The 20,258-nt window shown below is 40.4% G+C and overlaps 1 protein-coding gene across 9 annotated transcripts in view; it reads right to left on the reverse strand.

Annotated features, from left to right (window-relative positions):
* LOC139621274 (adhesion G protein-coupled receptor L3) overlaps positions 1-20,258 on the reverse strand; it is a 205,386-nt gene that overhangs the window by 39,562 nt on the left and 145,566 nt on the right. For 7 of the 9 annotated variants that reach the window (XM_071477567.1, XM_071477568.1, XM_071477572.1 and 4 more), the window contains 4 exons: positions 19,760-19,798; positions 9,621-9,804; positions 4,582-4,704; positions 1,511-1,716 (listed from right to left, as the gene is read on the reverse strand). In XM_071477567.1, the coding sequence (XP_071333668.1) occupies positions 1,511-1,716; positions 4,582-4,704; positions 9,621-9,804; positions 19,760-19,798 (552 nt within the window). The remainder of the gene's footprint in view (positions 1-1,510; positions 1,717-4,581; positions 4,705-9,620; positions 9,805-19,759; positions 19,799-20,258) is intronic. The other 2 variants (XM_071477570.1, XM_071477574.1) reach the window with 1 other exon arrangement.

Genomic DNA, 20,258 nt, shown 5'->3' on the forward strand with positions numbered 1-20,258 from the left:
AGTTCAAGTTGACTCAAGATGCCACACAAATAATATATATATATATATATATATATATATATATAGTACTTCAAACATACTAATTTCTTTAGTATATAGTGGCTGCATGGTGATCACGTTCATTTTACTTAAGGCTGCATTATTATGGCTAAAACAACTGTTTCTCTTTCACTTGTGACTAATTAGGCAGTTATGATTATCACTATTCTTTATCAGACTTTGATTTGTAAGAAAAAAAACAATAAAACACCAGTAGTTTCCGACAAAATAAAAAGGATTTATCCCCACCAGAAAAAGTAAGAAGGTGTTCTTGCCTGCAGCCACAACCGAGCTTGGGAAGCAGAGACCAGTTAATCAGAGCGTTCACTTAACAACACCTCTGATTGGTTCACTGATTTACCAGAGAGTAGGGAGCTCTTGATCTAACGCACCAGAGCAAGTGCGCTATACACAAAACATCAATATTGCATCCAATCAAGTTTAATTAATTGCAGAAGCCAAAATTCTAATTATGATTATTATATGATTAATTGTACAGCCCTGGGTGTACACAAAATGTACTCTATATGTAAATGTCTGGATGTTTATGGCCCTTTAATGTGACGAAATGACAATTGTGTTAGCACCTCCCTCGGTGCACTCCTGTGTTGTAAGTGGAAGAAGTTACAGCGCAGAAAACACACTTTTCCAAAAGGGCACTGTTTTATTGAAATTACTTGAGCTGAGTAAGAAAAGGGTATAAAAGTGCTACTGCCCCAACATTTGACCAACAGTAAAATTACTGAATCTACAGTCCAAATTACAAATTACACTTAAGGCAGGTGAGTCACAGCAATAACTACATTGACATTGCCCCCTGACATTTTCCAGCCATTTAATTTTGACATCCATAAGCCATCGTCCTTTTACTCTCTCTCTAGATCTGTGCTCTGTGTTTTTCTGCTGTTGTTGCCTCCTTCCAGGTCCCTCCTACACATGAGACCTGCTGCAATTCTCTTATGGTTGTTCAACATCCCTGATAATCGCCGAAGGTGCTGTTCGTAGACAAAGCAGGGATATTTCGAGGGTAGCAGAGTGTGGAGAAGATAATGGAGTCAAGAGGGAGAAGTCGCGACTCCCACTACCACTAAGCAGCCTCCAGTGAGGCTCAATAAGACTGATATTTGTTCAGGAGATCAGGCCGGTATTTGTTCAAACTAATAAACGACAACATGCATCCCCGGCATCACCTTGTGAACAATTTTGTTTTCCACAATTTAATTTTTCACACCTTTCTTTGAATAAAACTTCCTCATTTTAACTTAATTTTCTCGGTTTGAGATGGGATTTGTACATTTTCGTCGCGCCTCAGGGACAGAGAAAATCTTAATGGAAGTGTGCAAGTGTGTTTTTGTGTGGAAGTAAAAGAGAAAGAGACAGAAAGCACATTAAACACAGAAGCAGTAACATCAAAGTAAAAACAAAACACATTTCCACTTAGAGATACATACACAGACAGACAGAAAATTACCTGGAGGTGTCTGATGGTAAAAATGACTGGGTCAGAGAGGTAGACTTTGTTAGCGTCCTTGTTGATGGCAGCCGTTATGACTGGTGAGTTGACAATGACAGAGTAATTGGTAGCCATGGCTTCACTGCCCAGCTTCATGCTGGCGTTCTCCGTAGAAAGGTAGACCCCAATGTGTTTGTACAGGACAAATGCGATCCGAATCTCACCTGCAAGAGCACGGTTGGGCAAAGACTCAGCAACTTGACAACTTGAGCAAAGCATACACTATATGGGTAAAAGTATGGAAACTTAAACACTGCAGCAATGCATTTCAAAACAATGGGAATTAATACACAGCAATAACAGTTTTCAAGATTTTAGAACCCTGCTGCAGAAATTTCAGCCACATGAACATTAATAAGGTTGGGCACTGATGAGATCCAACTCATCCCAAAGATATTGGTGGGTCAAGTTCCTCCAGAATAATTTTAAGGAGCTGTCAGACAGTTGCCGCTGCCACAGCCAACATTGTTTCCTGTTGCCTTTGAAGTTGATGATTGCTTAACATTTTCAAGATAGAGGTGTTTTTTTTTAATGTCACTGGTTCTCAAAGTGGGATCCAGGGACTCCCAGGAGTCCTTGAGAGGGTTTCTGGACATCCCCAGGGAAAAGGGGAATGATTTACTTTCACTAAAAGTCCATCCATAAGTAACACATTGAGAGAATGCATGACTATTATGGTCATGGATTTCAAACAGTTTCTGGCAAAAGTCGTATCAGATGGAGGACCCTGGGACAAAATCTTATCCAATAGGGGTCCATGGAGTTATTTGCCTCAGTTTAGGGGTCCTTGATGTGAAAAAGTTTGACAACCACAGCCCCAAGGTATAGAACTATACCTTTTCAGCAACAACAGTCCTCAACCTGTGGGCTGGGGCCACTTGTATAGCAAGTGGGCCAACAAATAATTTGCAAAACAGTACGAATTTGGTTGAAAAAATAAAATTAATTAATGTATATTGTATATAGGATATTAAGACCTATCATTGTGATGATGTTGACAATGTGACAATGATAGGAACTTTTATGTTGTTGCTGCTGGACCACATTGTATACTTGTTTGCTATCTCAGTCTGACTGTGCACTGAAAGATTACATCAATAGCAAAAACTGGAATACCAAAACGGATAGCTGGTTAGCAACAGGAAGAATTAAAAAGGATGAGAGTCAAGAAACAGATGATGAATAGACGAGTGATCTTCCCCCCTGTCAAATAAAAAGGAAAAACTGAGCTTCCCCGGCTTTCAGTTCAACCCTGTTTGTTTGGTTGTTATCATTCAAATAAAAACTGTTCTGAAAATGTGTTATTTGACTTCAGTACTGTTACAGGGTCAGATGTGGGCCATCAACCTTTTTGAGATTTTCAAATGGGCCATGAATTGGGAACCACTAAATTAATATATCAATGACAGGGAATGGTTTTGGTTCAACATCAGCTTCAAGTTTGATTATCCAATAAACAATAACCATTTCCTCGAACCTATTTCGAGCTCGACCCACTCTGCTTAGTTGCTTAATAACATTATAGTAGTTATTAAGATGTCAGCAGCGTCTGGTGTATGTTGCAGGTCATTAGAAGAATCAGAGGTAGCTGACAGCCACAGCTGGGGAAATGTGTCCTGCCGGTCTCAATTTAAGATGCACAATTGTCATGTTGACAAAAGCCTTTGCAACTAAGCTATCTAAAACATAACTGTGTGTTGTAGGATTAAGATCTTATTCTGTTTTTTTAACCTACAATAGGAATAACCCAAGAGTAAAAGTACACCAATCAGCCATGGCATTAAAACAGGCAATTGGTTTTAATGTTGTGGTTAGTGTATGTGCCCAGAGTCCACACACATTTGGCCATACAGTGCAGCAGTAACATGACAAAAATGTGTATGATGGTCCATTTGTTTTTTCCCCCTTCCATCTGTAGTCTATCAAGAAGCAAGAAGTCAGTTTTTATGCTATTTATGTGGCTTATAAATTGGACCGCTGAACTTTAGCCACACCAGAGAAACACTGGAAATAACAACAGAAGGAAACTGGAAACAATCCCTCAGTTGAAGCCTTGTTAGCACAAGACTCAGAAAGTGTATACAGTAAAACTGTCAAAAAAGAAACCAATATCAAGGCTGGGAACATTCAACAGGAGGAAAAAAAGAAAAAAAAAAATCTTTCCTATATCAACAAACAGTTATTTTAATTTACTATTCAAAAAATATGGTTACCACTCTTCTGTTGGCACTGACAAAGGCGAACATTTTTCTTGTTAATAATTTCCTCCTCTCGGTCTCTCTCCTACACATCTCTTTCCCCTCCTGCCGTCTCATTTTTGAGCACTGATACGAAAGAAAGTTCCCTCCTGCCGTTACTGAGATCATTCACTCAGATGAAAAAGAAAACAATTTGGGTGCTATAGCGCTGGATGACGGGCAAATATCCGCCATTCTGCTATAATGATCCGCCTGGGCTCGGCTGGACATGGACTTAGTCATCCAGCGGAGAGGCACCGGGCTCAGCTTGAGTCGATTCTGATTTGCATGAGCTGATAATAAAGTCTAAAAATGGGGCTGCATCGCTCCTGAAGATAGCTGTGTACTGTGTCTAACTGCCTCATTTACAGTTTAGAGGCAGTACTTGAACGTAACTAATTCTACAGCCAGGGCCTTGTTTGAAGACTGCAGAACGCTCTCTGTGCTTTATATGCAGCCCAACAAAGGATTTGGGCAGCAATTTGAAAGTTATTCACAGGCATGTGAAATGAAATTCCTGCAAAGCCACTGCAGCCCCATTCAGCGCCACAGCCAGAAGTGGAAAAGAAAAAAAATAACAAAAAGAATTTTTGATTAATTACAGAGGATCTTGTAAGGCAGGACATTTTTCAAGAAATACAAGAGGATTTCTATTATAGTCGAGTAACAGTTCTGTTTTATCACCAACCTGAGTAACACACTGAGTGAAGCTGTGCAAAAGGCATGAATTCACTTCAAACCAACAATAGGGGACCAATAAAAGCAGATTTTAAGGCTTTTTCTGCTACTCACCATTTCGTCCGTGCTGCTTTAGCGTGTTAGCAGAGAGGTGGATGGAGTTGCCTTGTCCTCCAGTCTGGGGGAACTTCAGATCAGGCAAATTCCCATCTGTGCTCATCCTTGCTACCTCCAGTTCTGCACACACACAGACCAAACCACAGTGAGAAAACATTTAGTCATCTTTTTTTTTTTTAAATGATACACAACTGCAGAGGCAGAACAGCTGAAAGTTTTTAGGAAATACACTTATTTCTTGCTGAGAGTAAGAAGAGAAGATACAAATGAATAACTAATCATAAATAAGTACCATTCTTGACAATATCCAAGTTTTCTGAAATCTACAATACACACAACTTGGTGCTAAATAACACTCAGGTACCTGAAAAAGTAATTCCTGATAATTCAATCCAATGGGGAAAATGTGCTACAGCAGTTTTAATTTCACTTCTGATGTCAGTTCTTACAGGTTATAGACACTGCAAGTATCTCTGCCTTTCATCCCACCTCACATGAACAAAGCTTTCACATTGTCTGAAGTGGTCAAAATATGCCAGCACTGACAAAGAACATTCTCCCAGCCTGCAGAAATGTCTAAATCAAAGTGTATAACTAAATGAACAATAAAACCACTAATCGTGAATGCTTTGCTGCTGACCTCTGTGGGAGCTACTTGAGACAGCAGCAAACTTCAAACACATCTCCAGCCACTTCACAGATTCACAAAGCCATCCTCCTGTAGTAGCTCATTTTATTAATCAGTGCATCTCCGATGAGCACTAAATGCAACACATCCTTTCTTGATTCACACCGCTTTGAAGGACTGCCTCCCGCTCAACTCTCCGCATGCAGGGGGAGGTGAGCGTCTCACTATAGGCTTCTTAATCAAGTGATTATCAAGTGTTCAGGTGACAGTGTTTCTTCTTAAACTGTAAAAACAAAGGTTGTCTTTATGCTTTGAAAAAAAAAAAAAGTAAAAAAGATGCCTTCATTTCAAGGAATCTTTTTCTCATGAAGAGCAGAGAGATACTAGGAGGAGATAAAGACCAGCGAGGGAAGACGAGCTCGCTTCTGCGGCAGCTCAACAGCTGTTGTGTCTGAAGCAAGCTCCTAATTTATGGTTCAAAGACACTGGCGTCATCCAGCAGCGGAAAATGAGCCGCTGATGGGAGCCTGGCTGAAATAAAAAGCTCATTCCATCAAAGTGAGTACAGTATCATACAACTCAGTTTAATAAAGCAGCTGAGTGTGCTCTAATCTCAAGTGCCAGTGACCTGTGTGGAGTCTATGCATTCCTAAATGTCACATTAACTCCCAAAGCACCAGGATGAATCCACCGATTCATTAAAGTACCTGGGAGAAATAAAGAAAAGAAGTTGCACAAATGTCACACTCCAAAGTAAGAGGTGAGCTTAAGTTTATGCAATAGATGGCACTATTATTGTACAGCTTCTGCACATAAATATGTCAAAGAGATTGTATAAAACCTGCTACATGCTGCAATGCAGTCAAGGTTGTTGATGTACAACAATGCCATCTTTGTTAATTTATAAAACAACAGTAGAGAATAGCTTTAGCTCAGACAGACAACTGAAGCTCGCACTGGCACCAGGTGTTTCAACCATCTTTCAAAGTCACTGACTCATTATCAGTGTTCGGCTCCTGGCTGACGAGTTGAAGTTCATTCTTATTTGTACAGGTGTAGAAAATATGACTATTTTAATCCAGATCTTGTGTGTGCCGGCACTATTTTCTGCTGCGCCTCCTTCCGCCACCCCAGCCCCACACATGTGCTATATTTTTTGGTATTAAGATTTCATATTCCTGCATGTTTATCAAGGCTGGATTCGTTACTAATTACTGCCAGATCTAACCGTGAAACCATGACATGCAGAGTCACCGACTCACTTGTAATTTTTCCTCTCAAAAGGTGAAGTCATGACCAGTTTCAGAATAGCGTTTTCATCTGTCCGACCGTGACTTGTCCAAATCTACATTTCATGGTCGATGACACTGCATTCACTGCTCTTCTGGCACTACGCTAATGGCAGTCATTGCTATAGTGACACCATGAAGGGCCTGGCAGATGAGTCTGCAGTCGAGAATTTTCAACTTGAAACAGAATTTCATCAAGCACGAGAAATAGAAACTTCATTAAGCCTGATAAGACATGCAGCTGATGTGTCACTGGACTATGACACCTCTGACTTTGATAAAGGTTAGCGCCCACGAAAAGGAGGCCACATTAAATCCTTTCTTTGTATCTGTCTTCATACCATGGTTTCCCATACTTTCTTGTAAACCCGCCCACCCCTCCCCACCCAAGAAAAAAAAAAACAAAAAAACCCCTTTGTATTAATGTTCTCTTGTGCTTTTGCAAAGGCCAGGGGGTTTTGGTGATACATTCCTATTCAACTTAGCTAAAACAATACCCCAGATAGCTCACCATTCCCTGGATTCCAAGCCTGCCTTTAGAATAAAGGAAGCATTTTTCATCTCCCTCTCTCTTTCTCTTTCCCCTGTGTGGTTGTGCAAAAGAGCTTACGATGGGCTTTAGGGAATTTCTTTGATGCCATAGTAGTTGTTGGACCCGAAGGCTATACCTTCAAAGCCGGTTTAAATAACATGCTAATCGGCAGAAATCTGTTCATAAGATTATCATGCAGAGAGTGAAGCACCCTCTCGTACAGACAAAGCCCGAGACGAGCACATGCGCTGTGACGTGTAAACACAAACACAGACACAATGGGTGAGGAAATATCCTTTTTCTCTGAAAGCAAAGAAAATAGATCTCATTATCAGCTTAAGCCTAAAATTGGAACAAGGCGTTCTTACTGTTTAAGATTCACTTTAAAGCGAGGGAACCAGCTCACTCCGACGCTGAGAGCGTGTCACCAGGTACAATGTGTGTGAGCGACAGTACACCTGCACACATAACACCCCTCACTTTACTAGAAATTCAGTGTGAGAGATCAATAATTTGCTGCTGCAGTGATTATCAATGTTTAAATGGGCCTCCTTGTCCTCATTTAACTACCCTGCGTGGCATGAGGGATTGCAGGAGCCAACTGGCTGGAAAAAAAATAAGCCGAGCAAACAGAGAGATAAGGCCTAGTAAACATGTCACCAGCACATAATTAACCAGGCTACCACTGTGCGCTATAAAGTTGTGCAGGCATCGTCTCATTCCCCTCTCCAAACGAGCCCAGAATCTCCTTAATACCCAGATGAATTGTGTGCCAGATACAATAAAATCCATTTTATTAATTCTCCTTACGCTTGCTTCCTTTTAAGTCAGTAGACCTATATTTTTAGGTTTCCATGGCAGCAGGAACTTGAAAAAAAACATGTTCAGAGAAGAGGGTGATACATCATAACATTATTTTTTCTTAATTCCCTTTGCCCCAGTGGCCACCGTCTGCAGAAAAAGTTATTTTATTCCATTTTAAATTGTGCTTTGTAAATGATTCTCAATGCAGATTTAATAAATTCTCCTTTTCAACAACTGATGTATCCAGTTTTCGAAAGCCCCACTAGGGAAAACAGTGGTGACAGAAGTTCCATTATCTGTGCTCACTTGGTTTTTATACACTGAATAATGAGCACTGATCCCTGATCTGCACGACTAGTGGTTAATTCCAGCTAATAATTGACATGAATATAAACACAATCATTTGAGATAATTGTCAATTTACAGCTAACTGCCATCAGCCATAAGCAGCCCTGCTAAACGTAACCTCCTGTGAGGGAGAAAGCATTAATCCAGTGACCTTCACACTTGTTCCACGGCCTCGAGTGCTCTGCTGTCAATATGACAGCACCCTGGATCAATAGCACGGTGAACTTTATAACCCTGATACAATGGTCAGGACCAGCAAAGGATGAAACACTGCGCACACCAGAAAGACACCAACAGAAAACATTACAAAGACCACACCAAACATTTGGCTCTTTAAATTTAGCTTCTCATTCTCTAAATACCATAACTGACTAAAATGAGTCATACAGCTGAGCTAATAATCTGTTTCCCAGCAGCTTGAGGAGAAATGAAGCTATTTTTGTAGATGAGATGTAGTTGTAGATGGTTAATTCTTTAACCAAATCTAATTTCTTTCATTCAGTTTTTATCCCTGACAAATAAAACAGAAATGTAGATACTTTTCCCATGTTATAAAAAAAAAAACCTTTATTTTTGCATATATTTACAGTAAAGTATGGATCCACCGATACGGCCCATTACATAGGAATCAGCCCTGAACTTATTGATCTTATTAAGTGCATCGGATATTGGCTGGACTGACTGCAGAAGAACAAAGACAAAGACATCTTATGTCTTTTGTATCTGTTCACAGCACCAGTCATCCTGAAGGACCAACACTGTGTGCTACATGTACATCTCCACTTATAGCCAAGAAGTTATGTCTTACAGCTTGTTAACTTAAATAAGACAGATCCAATGAATTCCATACAGCAAGGAACGTATGTACAGATTTACATAGTAAACCCAGTAAAAGCTGGGTCCTTTACAGTCAGGCCGGGAACATGTTGGATGCGCGGCATGAGCGTGGCAGCTGTGGAACATCTTAGTTTTTCATTTCAGTGGCCATGTTAACGGGTTAGAACGGACACACTGTCCGAGACGCTGCGTCACGTGATCTAGAGGTTTGGAGTCTTGCCTATTTTTCATTAGACACACTTCTTGCAGCAAAAATAGAAAGAGAAAAGAGCTACTGTCACATTTTGACATCACACCAGCAATAATACACAATACTGACACCTTTCACTACAGTTTCTATGTCATAATATATTTATTTTTAACCATTTTAGCAGCTGCATGTGTACACTTGTATTTTAGAGACATTTTCTGTCGAAAATAAATCTGAAATTAATTCAAATGAAGAGAAATCCAACATTCAAGTATCCTGCAAACTCTACAGACACAAGCAGAGCTGGCAGTGGCAGCGACGCACACACCACGCATCGAGTGTGTTCCCTGCTTAGGCAGCATTAACTTGTAAAGATTCACACGTTAAAGAATCTTAACGTATACTCACGGATGTTGTCAGTGTTCTCCTGCACTATGTCGGTCTTCAGCAGGTTGTCGGCGAGGACGAAGGCCCCTTGCTCCACCGTGTCCAGCAGCATGGTGGCGGCCCTCAGCTGCTCGCCTGTGCTCAGCTCCCTCCATGCTGCCTGGGCCTGCGGTTGCAGCAAATTGTTGACCGTCTCCACCATGGCCTGAGGGGAGTCCAAATCATTGATTTAGTGAAAAGAAGCTAAGCCGGTCTGGGACTGCTTTTGTTTGCATGGTGATTTGGTAAATGGTTTGAGTGAAGGAGGATGAAAGAGAGTTCAGGACTTAAAAAAAACAAAAAAAAAACAAGACAAAAATCACACAATCATGTGGGATTGTGCCAGGAAGAACGATGAAGACTTTTTTTCCCCCCACTCTCTTTTTCATTTGAACAGAAAATTCTATAATCTGCTTTCAACTGAGCAATTTCATGACCCTTTTTCCAATTCATTTAAAAGTTATGCTTTTGGACATGGATCATCGAGTCGTGGCAGCAACACCTGAACCAACAACGACTCGGGATATGCTGTTAGCTTGCTTTTGTTGCCGTTTCCTTTTATCTACAGGAAGAATTAATCATGTAAATGAATCAGAGCCAATGCTTACACGACTAGAGGCCACTTCTTACATGACCTGAGGCTGCAGTCTTTAATTGCTGTGATAAATGTTCTTCCATGCAGACAATCCCAATACACAAAGGCACTACAAAAAAATACCACAACACTTAGACATACCAATGGATTTGCAAGGTACTTGTTGTAGTAGCTATCAGCAGCCAGTCAGCCGAAATCTTTCCTGCATATTAATGGCATTGAACAACTATTATGCCTCCTTTAATCTCCCTGCAACAATGCAAAAGCTAGTAAGCAAGGAAGAAACAAGAACAATCTCAAGACAAGATGAAAAATTAAGAGCCATTAAAGATTTACAAATGCCAATGGCAAGATTTATGAATGGAATACTAATTGGTCAAGCAAAGCGATTCATTCCCAGTGCCACTGCTCTGAGGAGCAAAATGAGCCTGACTGCCCTTAGAAAAAACTATTTCTAAGCCAGTAGGTGGTCAAACACATGATTATAAGAAATTTCCTGCTCTGCTAATAATAGTAATGTTGAGAAAATCACACATATGATTGAAAAAAATGCGTTCAAATTTTAATACTTCCTTTGCACTTCTTCAAAAGCCACTTTACACACTCGTGACATCCTGAAGCTGGAGGCTATGATGTATGTAAAAACAGGGGGTGTCGTGCCACAGAACTTCTCTCTGAACTTCGCCCAGATCCCCCTTTTGATCAACGGATTATGAAAGGGAGTAAGAGTTTTAGTGTGACTCCAAAACAGCATGAGGATAAAGCCAAAGGCAACAAGAGAACTCTCATGCTTGAGTCTATCAAATGAATTCTTGATCAAATTAAAACAAGAAGTCACAAAGAATAAGTGCAATGTACCCCCACAATTACCTTATAACGTTAAGTTGTATGTTTGTTTTCGAATCACTGTGATAGCAAGAGGAGATGGAGGACTCATTGTATTCAATTCACCGGCGCTGGCTGAGAATTTCAAATAGCACCAGCTGGCTTTTCCTCATTCAAAACATACCCAGCACACATTTGGCCGCCCACATCCAGACACAACCACGTACACACGCACACCACACATACACACACACACACACACACACACACACAATCCGCGAGACTGACGCAAGAGTGAAAACACACCTCGGCACCTGCTTGTACACAGAGACCTATACAAACTCGCACACACATACACAAACCATACACACAGCAAAAGCAGCTGCATGTTGCACCCACACACATATGCATGGGCACTCTACCAACTTTGATGTAATTATTCATTATCTGCAACCAATCTCCATTCGCACCTTTTGACATTCAGCTAGAGGCAGAGGTTGATTCACTCTCAATTAAGGAGCTCTTTTTCTTCAGGCACTGACATTTTTTTTTCTCTTTGTTCACAACTGCAAGAATTTTTTTTTTTTTTTCCCTGCAGCACTTTTTAAAGGGAAAAAAAAAAAATGAAATAATGGTTCTTTAGGGAAAGGTTTGAAGGACTTCCTGGGAAGAGGCTGTCTTACTTTTTCACATGCTGACGAGATGCACAGAAAAGCCAGGTCCACGAGGCTGGGTTGGGCGGCTCAAAATGAATACTAGAATGAAGATCTGTTTTCATACGGCATCTTCCGGCATCTATGAAATCAACCTAAGAAGAGCAATCAAACTGACGGTGCATCATTTGGACAGGCAGTAGATTACCAAATCATTTTGATGCTAATTATTCATTACTGTTATTAATATACATATAGCAATGCCTCATTCCAACCAGAGAATGAAATTACGACATAAAGCCTGTAGAGTATTGGCTCCATGTTGGAAGGGTGTTGGCTCACACTGTGCTTGAGTTGTTACAGGCGCAGCACATACTATGTAATGTAAAAACTGTCTCTTTCTAGTGTTTATAATCACCAGAGTGAAGCACAATTTTGTCGCCCAAACCGTTTCTGAAGGCTGAATAAGAGACGATCAAATCGTATGAAAGGAAAATCTGCGGCAAATCTGATCCTGGTGCAGGGACAATTACACTCCATCACAATTCTGTACAAGGAACTGAACCGTTTTTTAATATTTTTTTATTTTTTGTCTTTGCTCTGCAAAATAGTTCACCGTGTGTTATCAACAATTTAGACAAGTAAAATAGCCTCAGTTAAAGGTCATATCGAATGAAAAATGTCTTCAGTGTTATTACCTCGCGTCCCTGAGTGTTTTGTTCAGCTATCTGTGTGTGACAAACAGCGCTACAGCTTTCATTGAGGACGTCATGTCCTTCATATTTTTTCTATGGGACTTTTTGTGGTGATTTTTTAATATCTTTAAATGTCTGTATTTTCTGGCCCTGATGCCAAATACATGTCGAAAAAAAAATACACATTCATGTTTTTTCATATCAAAGCCTCCACTTCATTTTCCCTTTAGGTATCAGAATATTTTTCTGACAGATGCACCCAGGGGCGGATGTAAAAACTCTATCCAATAAAATGTCATCATAGATTTTGAATTGGTCCACCCAACTGCTCCCACCATACACAAGCTGCAAATAGATGTTTGTCTCTAAACTTATAAGCTGTGTTATTTGCGCGACAACATTCTCAAAATCACTTGTGCCGTCAAAGGAAGCATTGGCTGTCAGTCAGTACAAAAGAAAAAACACAACCCTCCTGTTCTTCTTTGTACATGTAGAATGTGACAGCAGCAAATTGTGAAGACTAATGTCCACTCTGCAGCCCCTACTTTTAAACCCGCAATCCCTCCCTGTGTTGAATCGCAAACCTCCATTCAATGGAAAAAGACATCAAGGCATACAAAGAGAAGATCTCAAAGGCATTTAATGGCGCCTCAAAGGTTAATGGATGGGTTTAGTTTGATCCAAGTGGCAACACACATGTCCAAAAACACTCAGTGTTTAAGTTTAGCTCCAAATTGGAGTTCAAACTATTGTGCCTGTACTCTTCAACTGGAAAATTCGCTTTCTTGTTGAGAGTTATAGGAGACTGATACCACTCCCATGTCCATATGGTAAATTTGAAGCTGCAGCCAGCAGACAGTTTGCTTGGAAACAGTTTGGAGCAGCTTGTCTGATTCTGTGCAAAATTAACAAATTCCACCTACCAGCACCTTTAAAGCTTATTAATTTTATCTTGTTTGTTTCATCAATACAAAAAAATGGGCACAGTGACTTTTCGGAGGCAGCCAAAATGTCAAACTAGTCCTTTAAGCTATGATGGTGATGGTAATAGGTAGGGCGGGAGGTTTAAGGTCATAACTAAATAATGACAAAAGCTTTTTCAAAGCTTGATCATGTATTTATACACCAACCGACCTCCATGCCTTTTCTTGCCATGATGCTATTTCAACACCTGTATGTGCTTGCGCTTCCTCTATGTAATCTGTTCCCATGTGGAGAATCTCGTTTCTCCCGGAGCAGGCTAATTACAGTTTGAAAACGTTGGCCTCATTCAACAAAAACTTCACGAGATCATTGTGAGAACAGCATCATTTCCCAGCCTCAGAGGGAAAGCGCACAGGAGCGGAGTGAAGCAGGGGTGGGGGTGCACCCAAGCGGCACACCACTAACATCATCATACCCGCTGCAGTTGCGTTGTAGAGATGTGATGGTGTTTTGCTGCTATTTTACTCCTATTAGCACACTGCCACTCCATCTGTCAATCCACTGCTGCACACTCTGACTTTATTTTCCTGTGCTGGGAAAAAAAAAAAAAAAAAAAAAAAAAAAAAAAGCTGTATTCCAATTCCTGGTACATGGGGAAACGCTAATCGTCAACCGGACTCACTGCTGGAATGTTCCACTTGAAACGAGGATGATGACTGGGTGTGAAAAGCTGCAGTGCACAGGCCATTTATACCGATGCAGAAGGAAGGAAGGGAGAGGTGGACATTAGTGTTCGCTTGGCACTGGTCCAAGCCAACCCCGTGGTGTGTGTGCTTCTATCTGTGTGCTGATTGATGAAATGAACTCTGGGTCTGGGAAATTGATTCTGGCTGAGGCTGATCTCCCTCTCTTCCCCTTCTGGCTCGTGTGCACTCAGCCCCCCCCCCCACTCCTCCCTTCCTGCTCACCAGTTGGTTCCTCTCACTTGTTTTCTCTCACTGACGTTGAAGGCTGATCTCAAAATAGTGAGGGGGGGGGGGGACACAACACAAACGAGGTGGGATATCTTGTTCTGGCTGTCCTCCTCTATTTGGCTGGACGTCTCTTGGTACAGGTGAAGCTGTTGCATCATTTCTCCCTTTCTTTTGTCTGTTTTATTTAACCTGCGAGCCAAATCTCCGGTCTCCTTTCAGAATCTCTGCAACTTTCTTCTTTAAAATTTCATGAAACCGTCTCTCTCCAGTAAGAAGGCTGTTGTGTCTGTGTACTATATGTGAGTTACTCAGGGATTACCTTCGTGCTTCCTGTCTTATGTCTTAGGTTTCATCTTACTACTGAAAAAATTCCCCGGCAGAAACAGCCTGTCTTAGCTGGAAATACAGGCAGGCCTTCATCTGAAACAGACTAATATTAGAGAAATACCTCTATTTCTATATATATTTGATTGTATTTGAGCAAGAACTTTTCCTGTTTTGTGATCTCCTGCTGTTTTAATTTGCTGTCAGTGTTGTTAAAGCTAACTCAAAACTTTAGCCGTTGCCTTGCTAAATTCAGTGACATTTATTTTCCACATAACAGCATTTTTTTTTTTAAATAATTACTGCCAGTTGTTTCCATTTACTTATTCTGTCAATCACTGTAAATGGAAAGTTACCATCCATGAATCTTAACATTTCCTGCACTGGTGTTTCAGATTAAAAGCCTCCCAGCTCCTCAAAAGACATAACTCCTCTGATTTGTACCAGGCTTTTAATTTGAAACATGACATAAAGGAAGTGTTGAGTTTCAGTGATGGTTAAAGGTACAGGTAATGCAATGATCATATGCACATAAGACCAAAACAAAACAAAACAACAACAAAAAAAAGATCCGCTCATAAAAGTTTATAACAGCATTATCAGCTCCATGGTGGTAACACTGGTCAAATATTCCATGGGGTACCTTTCAAAATAAATGCCTAATCAATGGTTTTCACCCAGCCTTTAATGAGCACCATTATCTGTTTGTGCTGGCAAAAGATTATTTAATCGCTGGCTTTTATTTAAGAACTTATAATTTTCTCGATGCACTGTACATAGATCTAAATTTCAAATAAAACAAATGGCAAAAAATATATATATATATCCCTGAATGTTTTGAGAGATTCCTCCACTCTCCCCACTGTGAGCAGAAACAGCTCGCACAGATTATTCAAGCAGAGGTCTGCACTGCAGCCGGATGAGGAGGTCTCTGTTTATGAGGATGTGGTTATCTTCATCTTTCAACAAATTGACTACCAGGGAAATTTTATCATCTCGTTACATTCCCGAACGAGGAGCCTCCCTCCGTTTGGCCTGCTCTAAGGTCATCCTGCGCTGTGACACTCCCACTGCTCATCTTTGCATGCAAAGGTGTCATTTTAATGAGGGGTCGGAGCTCAGTATCCTCCCTGTATCCGGCAAATTCACACTCACTTGGCTTCTGCTAAGGCATAAGATATTATTTTGATCCGTGACGCGGGGTATGCATGGCATATTTTACTGTAAATCCCATATCTTCAAGTGAAAACAAAATAAATGCCGTAGGAAGAAGCTATTTCAGCGCTGGCGTGTTTGAATTTAGCTTGGTACAACATGGATGGAAGTAATCACCGTAATTGGACAACCATAATGTCACTACATATAAAACAAGCTGCCATTAATATGACCAAAAGGCACGGGAACAAGGCCACCATTTTTTATCATGTTTGTTCACAATCAAAGGGCACAACAGAGAAACATTCCTGCAGGGGAAATGCTGAGAACAGGGAGTTGATCATTATACGCTTTGTAGCTTTATCAAGGCCAAACTCAGTTCAGTGGGATTAAACCGGCTATGGCATGCAGCAGATATCACTGTTTATGAACAACCCAGAGATTCAAAAGTAGTCACAATAAATCATTGTTTCATCTGCAAAGGATGAACTGAGGCAGAGAGGTTGCTACATGTTTGTGAATATGTAACTGAAACAGCGATTTAAGCTCTTTGTATTAAAGTCCCTGATAGCTTAATGAGATAAAGACCTCAGTACCAGGTGAATTCAAGTGTCATCTACTTGTTTACCACTCAATCAAGATGAGAATCACTCCGCATCTCATTTACAGACACATCACACACCAGCCACAGGCCTCGTACTCTATTTTGACTTGATTTCAACACAACCACACCTGCACTTACACAATCCTCCTCCCCCCGCCCCCCAAGTACCGTCGAAGTCTGTTTTCTGCAAGCGTGCGTGGTCTCCGAGCAGAGGGACAGCAGAAGCAGGTGCACCTCTCATTTGCTTTGTATTCCTCTGTTAATCCCACTTACGTCAACCACCAGGGCCCCGTTGGAGAAAACATTGCCCAATTTCCCTAATCAATGAAAGTCCCTCAAAGGCTGGCAACGTGTGCAGTCAATGCCTGTGTTTACCTAAAGGCACAGATGTTCCTCCATTATTCCGGTTCATCAAGTGAAAGCACTTCACTGTTGTTTGAATTTGTCAACCCAGCAAAGGGACGGAACAGAGGAGGTGGTGCACAGCTGAGAGGTGCTATACAATCATGTATAGCAGTGTACAATACATCAACATAAACCCAGATGCATGAAAAAAAAACGGCTAGTCTTAATATTCTTTTGCCATTAAACTATACCTTGTGATTCGCTGCATGTCAGCAGTTGAAATGATAAGACTGACCTTAGACTGCTTGTTTCTTCTTGTCACAATTCCCATGAAAAGACCAAAACCAACAATCTTAGTCCACCTCTCAGCACCTTCCAAATCCCCTCAGCAACACTGGGATTTGTAGTTTTCAGAAAAAAAGTTAAGCAAACAGTGGTAAATAATGCATTTGGGCCATGGAATAACACACTTTTTAACATTTACAACACCAGGATAGCACAGAACTACAGTGCCCATGTTCATTGTAATGAGAGAATATTTCAGCCAGTGCAGTGGTGTCTTTTTAATTTCTTTTCATCAACAGTGGAGGTCTGTGGCACAGAAGAATGAATACTATTTGGACAGTGACACAATTTTCATCTCTGTGCACCACCACAATGGATCCATCAAGATGTGACTTAAGTGTGGACTTTAATTCAAGAGGTTTAACAAGAATATTGTATTAACTGTTCATAGATTGCAGCCATTTTTACACATAGACCCAATTTCAGAGGCTCAAAAATAATTGGACAATTGACTGACAATCACTTTGCTGATAAGAGAAACCCCTTCACAACATTCAGCCAGGTCGAGAACCTCTTAAAGAAGTCGGCGTGTCATTGTCAAAGTCTACAATCAAGAGACGCCTTGATGAATGTAAATACAGAGGGTTTCCTTCAAACCACTGATAACACTCAAGAACAGAAAGGCAATCTTAGACTTTGGCAAAAAACATTCAAAAAAGCCTTTCCAGTTCTGGAACAAGATTCTTTGGACAGATGAAATTAAGATTAACTTGTACCAGAGCGTTGGGAAGAGCAGAGTATGGAGAATCAGAGAAACAGCTCATGATTCAAAGCATAGCTCATTATCTGTCAAACATAGTGGAGGCAGTGTTATGGCATGGGCATGTATGGCTGCCAATGGAACTGGGTCACTTGTGTTTATTGATGATGTGACTGCTGACAGAAACCGCAGGATGAATTCTGAAGTGTGTAGGGCCAGACTATCTGCTCAGACTCAGCCAAGTGCTGCAAAACTGAGAGGATGGTTCCTCACAGTACAGATGGATAATGACTCAAAACATACTTCAGAAGCAACCCAAGGGCTTCTCAAGGCAAAGAAAAGGAATATTCTTCACTGGCCAAGTATGTCTCTTTACCTCAACGCCTTTCACTTACTGAGGACAAAACTGTGGGCAGAAAGACCAACAAACAAGTAGCAACTGAAGGCAGCTGCAAAATATTTTCACCCAAGTGCTGAAAATATAGCATATTTGATATTTATAGTTGTGTTTGTTTGTCCAGTTACTTTTGACATTGCTCACGACTAGAAAGTCAATATTTTATGTCAAGATTACCTTGACATGAGACATTTGGAAGACGTTGAAAACCAACAAAATATCATCATCAGTTGTTGCCAATATTCTGTGTCAAATTTATATTGGCATTGAATTTTGGTCACCTGTCACAACCTACATTCAATAAAATACTAACATCGATTGACATTGGTGGCCAGCTTCGTGTCTGCAGGGGAGGGACTGTGTAAATGGCCGTAACACAATTATGAAAATTGTCTCACTGTCCAAACACTTTTGGACCCGACTGTACATTAGGCTTTGGCTACACAGACAGTTGTTGGTGGTGGCAGATGTTGGTCTTTCTATTGTGTTGCATTTGTTTACAAAATAAAAAAAAACAAAACATATATACCATTATCTGCAGATGTGAGGACACTAAACCATATTCACACAAACATTCCACTTGGATTGCATTTGCATTCTCACATGACTATACATAACTAGTTGCCCTCTGATATGCCTCAGAGGAATCAAGGCAAAATACATGTTGCTTAACACGAGTGCTGCAGAGCAGACATACAACACAACATCTGGCTCTAATGTGCAGCTTTATCGGAGCCATCTGTATCAAAGACAGTGATGTCAACTCCTCACCTAGGTCTCTTGTCAAGTTATAAACGATTTCAGAACAACAGCTAAAATGTCACCCCGGGGATAACAAAATCACTCAGTAGCCTGAGAAATAGCTGAGTGAAGCGATAGAGATCCTCTCAAATTGGGACACATATGCATTATGCATTAGGGAGAATCATAACATGCCATGACTTTGGCTGACTTAGTAGTTAGAAGTTGACTTGCTTGTATAATGAGGTCACTTCTTTTGGCTCTTAAGCAGTTGCTGAGAAATGTGGAAGTGTGTTACATGCCTGAGAGCCTTATCTTTGACTGATGCTATCCACTTATCTGGGTTATTTCACTGAAAAGCAGTGCTGATGTGATAGTTTTGGGGCGTTTTTTAAAATGATTGAGACACTTGAGAAATCCACAATCTATATATGGTATCTGAAAATGTAAAAATTCTCAGCAGCATGCTGAGGCCAAGCATATAACAGGAATAAGATCATGAAATACCAATGCAGGGGAAAATGATGACATATGACTCATCATATAACAACTGACATACAAATTGGTGGGTTTGAGGCACTGATGTTATTTACTTGGATGCAATGATACTGATGAAATTTGACCCTTTGATCCAACATTAGCATTACACAATAATACTAGTATATAGTATATGGTATACAGTACGCACATACTGACTTTCATACTGAGTTTGTGTTTTAGTTCTTTGCTGATTATTTTCACTTCAAAGGGTCAAATTTCAACATATGGTAAAAAGGAAAGTGACAGAAAAGTTGCCAAAATGAGGGAATGGAGAGTAGTTATGAGGAAAATTTGGTTAAAATACCTGAACATAAAACCGGCAAGAGCGCTCTCTTTTCTGCAGCTGCAACCCAAAGAAGATGTAAGAGTTAGCAAAAGGTCAACAACTCCAACAATTCCACTTGAAATACATTTGTGGTTGAAGTACATATTTCAGTGTGAAAAAAAAAAAAAAAAATCACCTTTCTCTTAAAAGTTAGACACTCTATATATAATTTGTGTGAAAAGCAGAATGTACACTAATTGTTAGAAAAAAAGGCGGTGACTCTTGTGATAACTATAACTGAAACAAAACATACAAGAGACGTGGGAATATGCCTTTGACACCCTTAAATGTAATTTCAACGCTATTGTTTTATTTCCTTTTTACTTTTCACTTTGTGTGAGAAGTGATTTTCTCTGGGGAGCAATTTCTCATTTAAACCTCTGTTACTATTGAAGGAGAGATAATGCTAGCAACAATATAGCACACCTAAAACATGACAGAAAGCTCAAAGATAGTGTGAACTGAGTTCTGCTTCAAA

Source organism: Trachinotus anak, unplaced genomic scaffold (genome assembly GCF_046630095.1).
Source record: "Trachinotus anak isolate AG129_WGS33_773 ecotype Australia unplaced genomic scaffold, CSIRO_AGI_Tana_v1 ptg000005l, whole genome shotgun sequence".
In the NCBI taxonomy this organism is placed as follows: domain Eukaryota; kingdom Metazoa; phylum Chordata; class Actinopteri; order Carangiformes; family Carangidae; genus Trachinotus; species Trachinotus anak.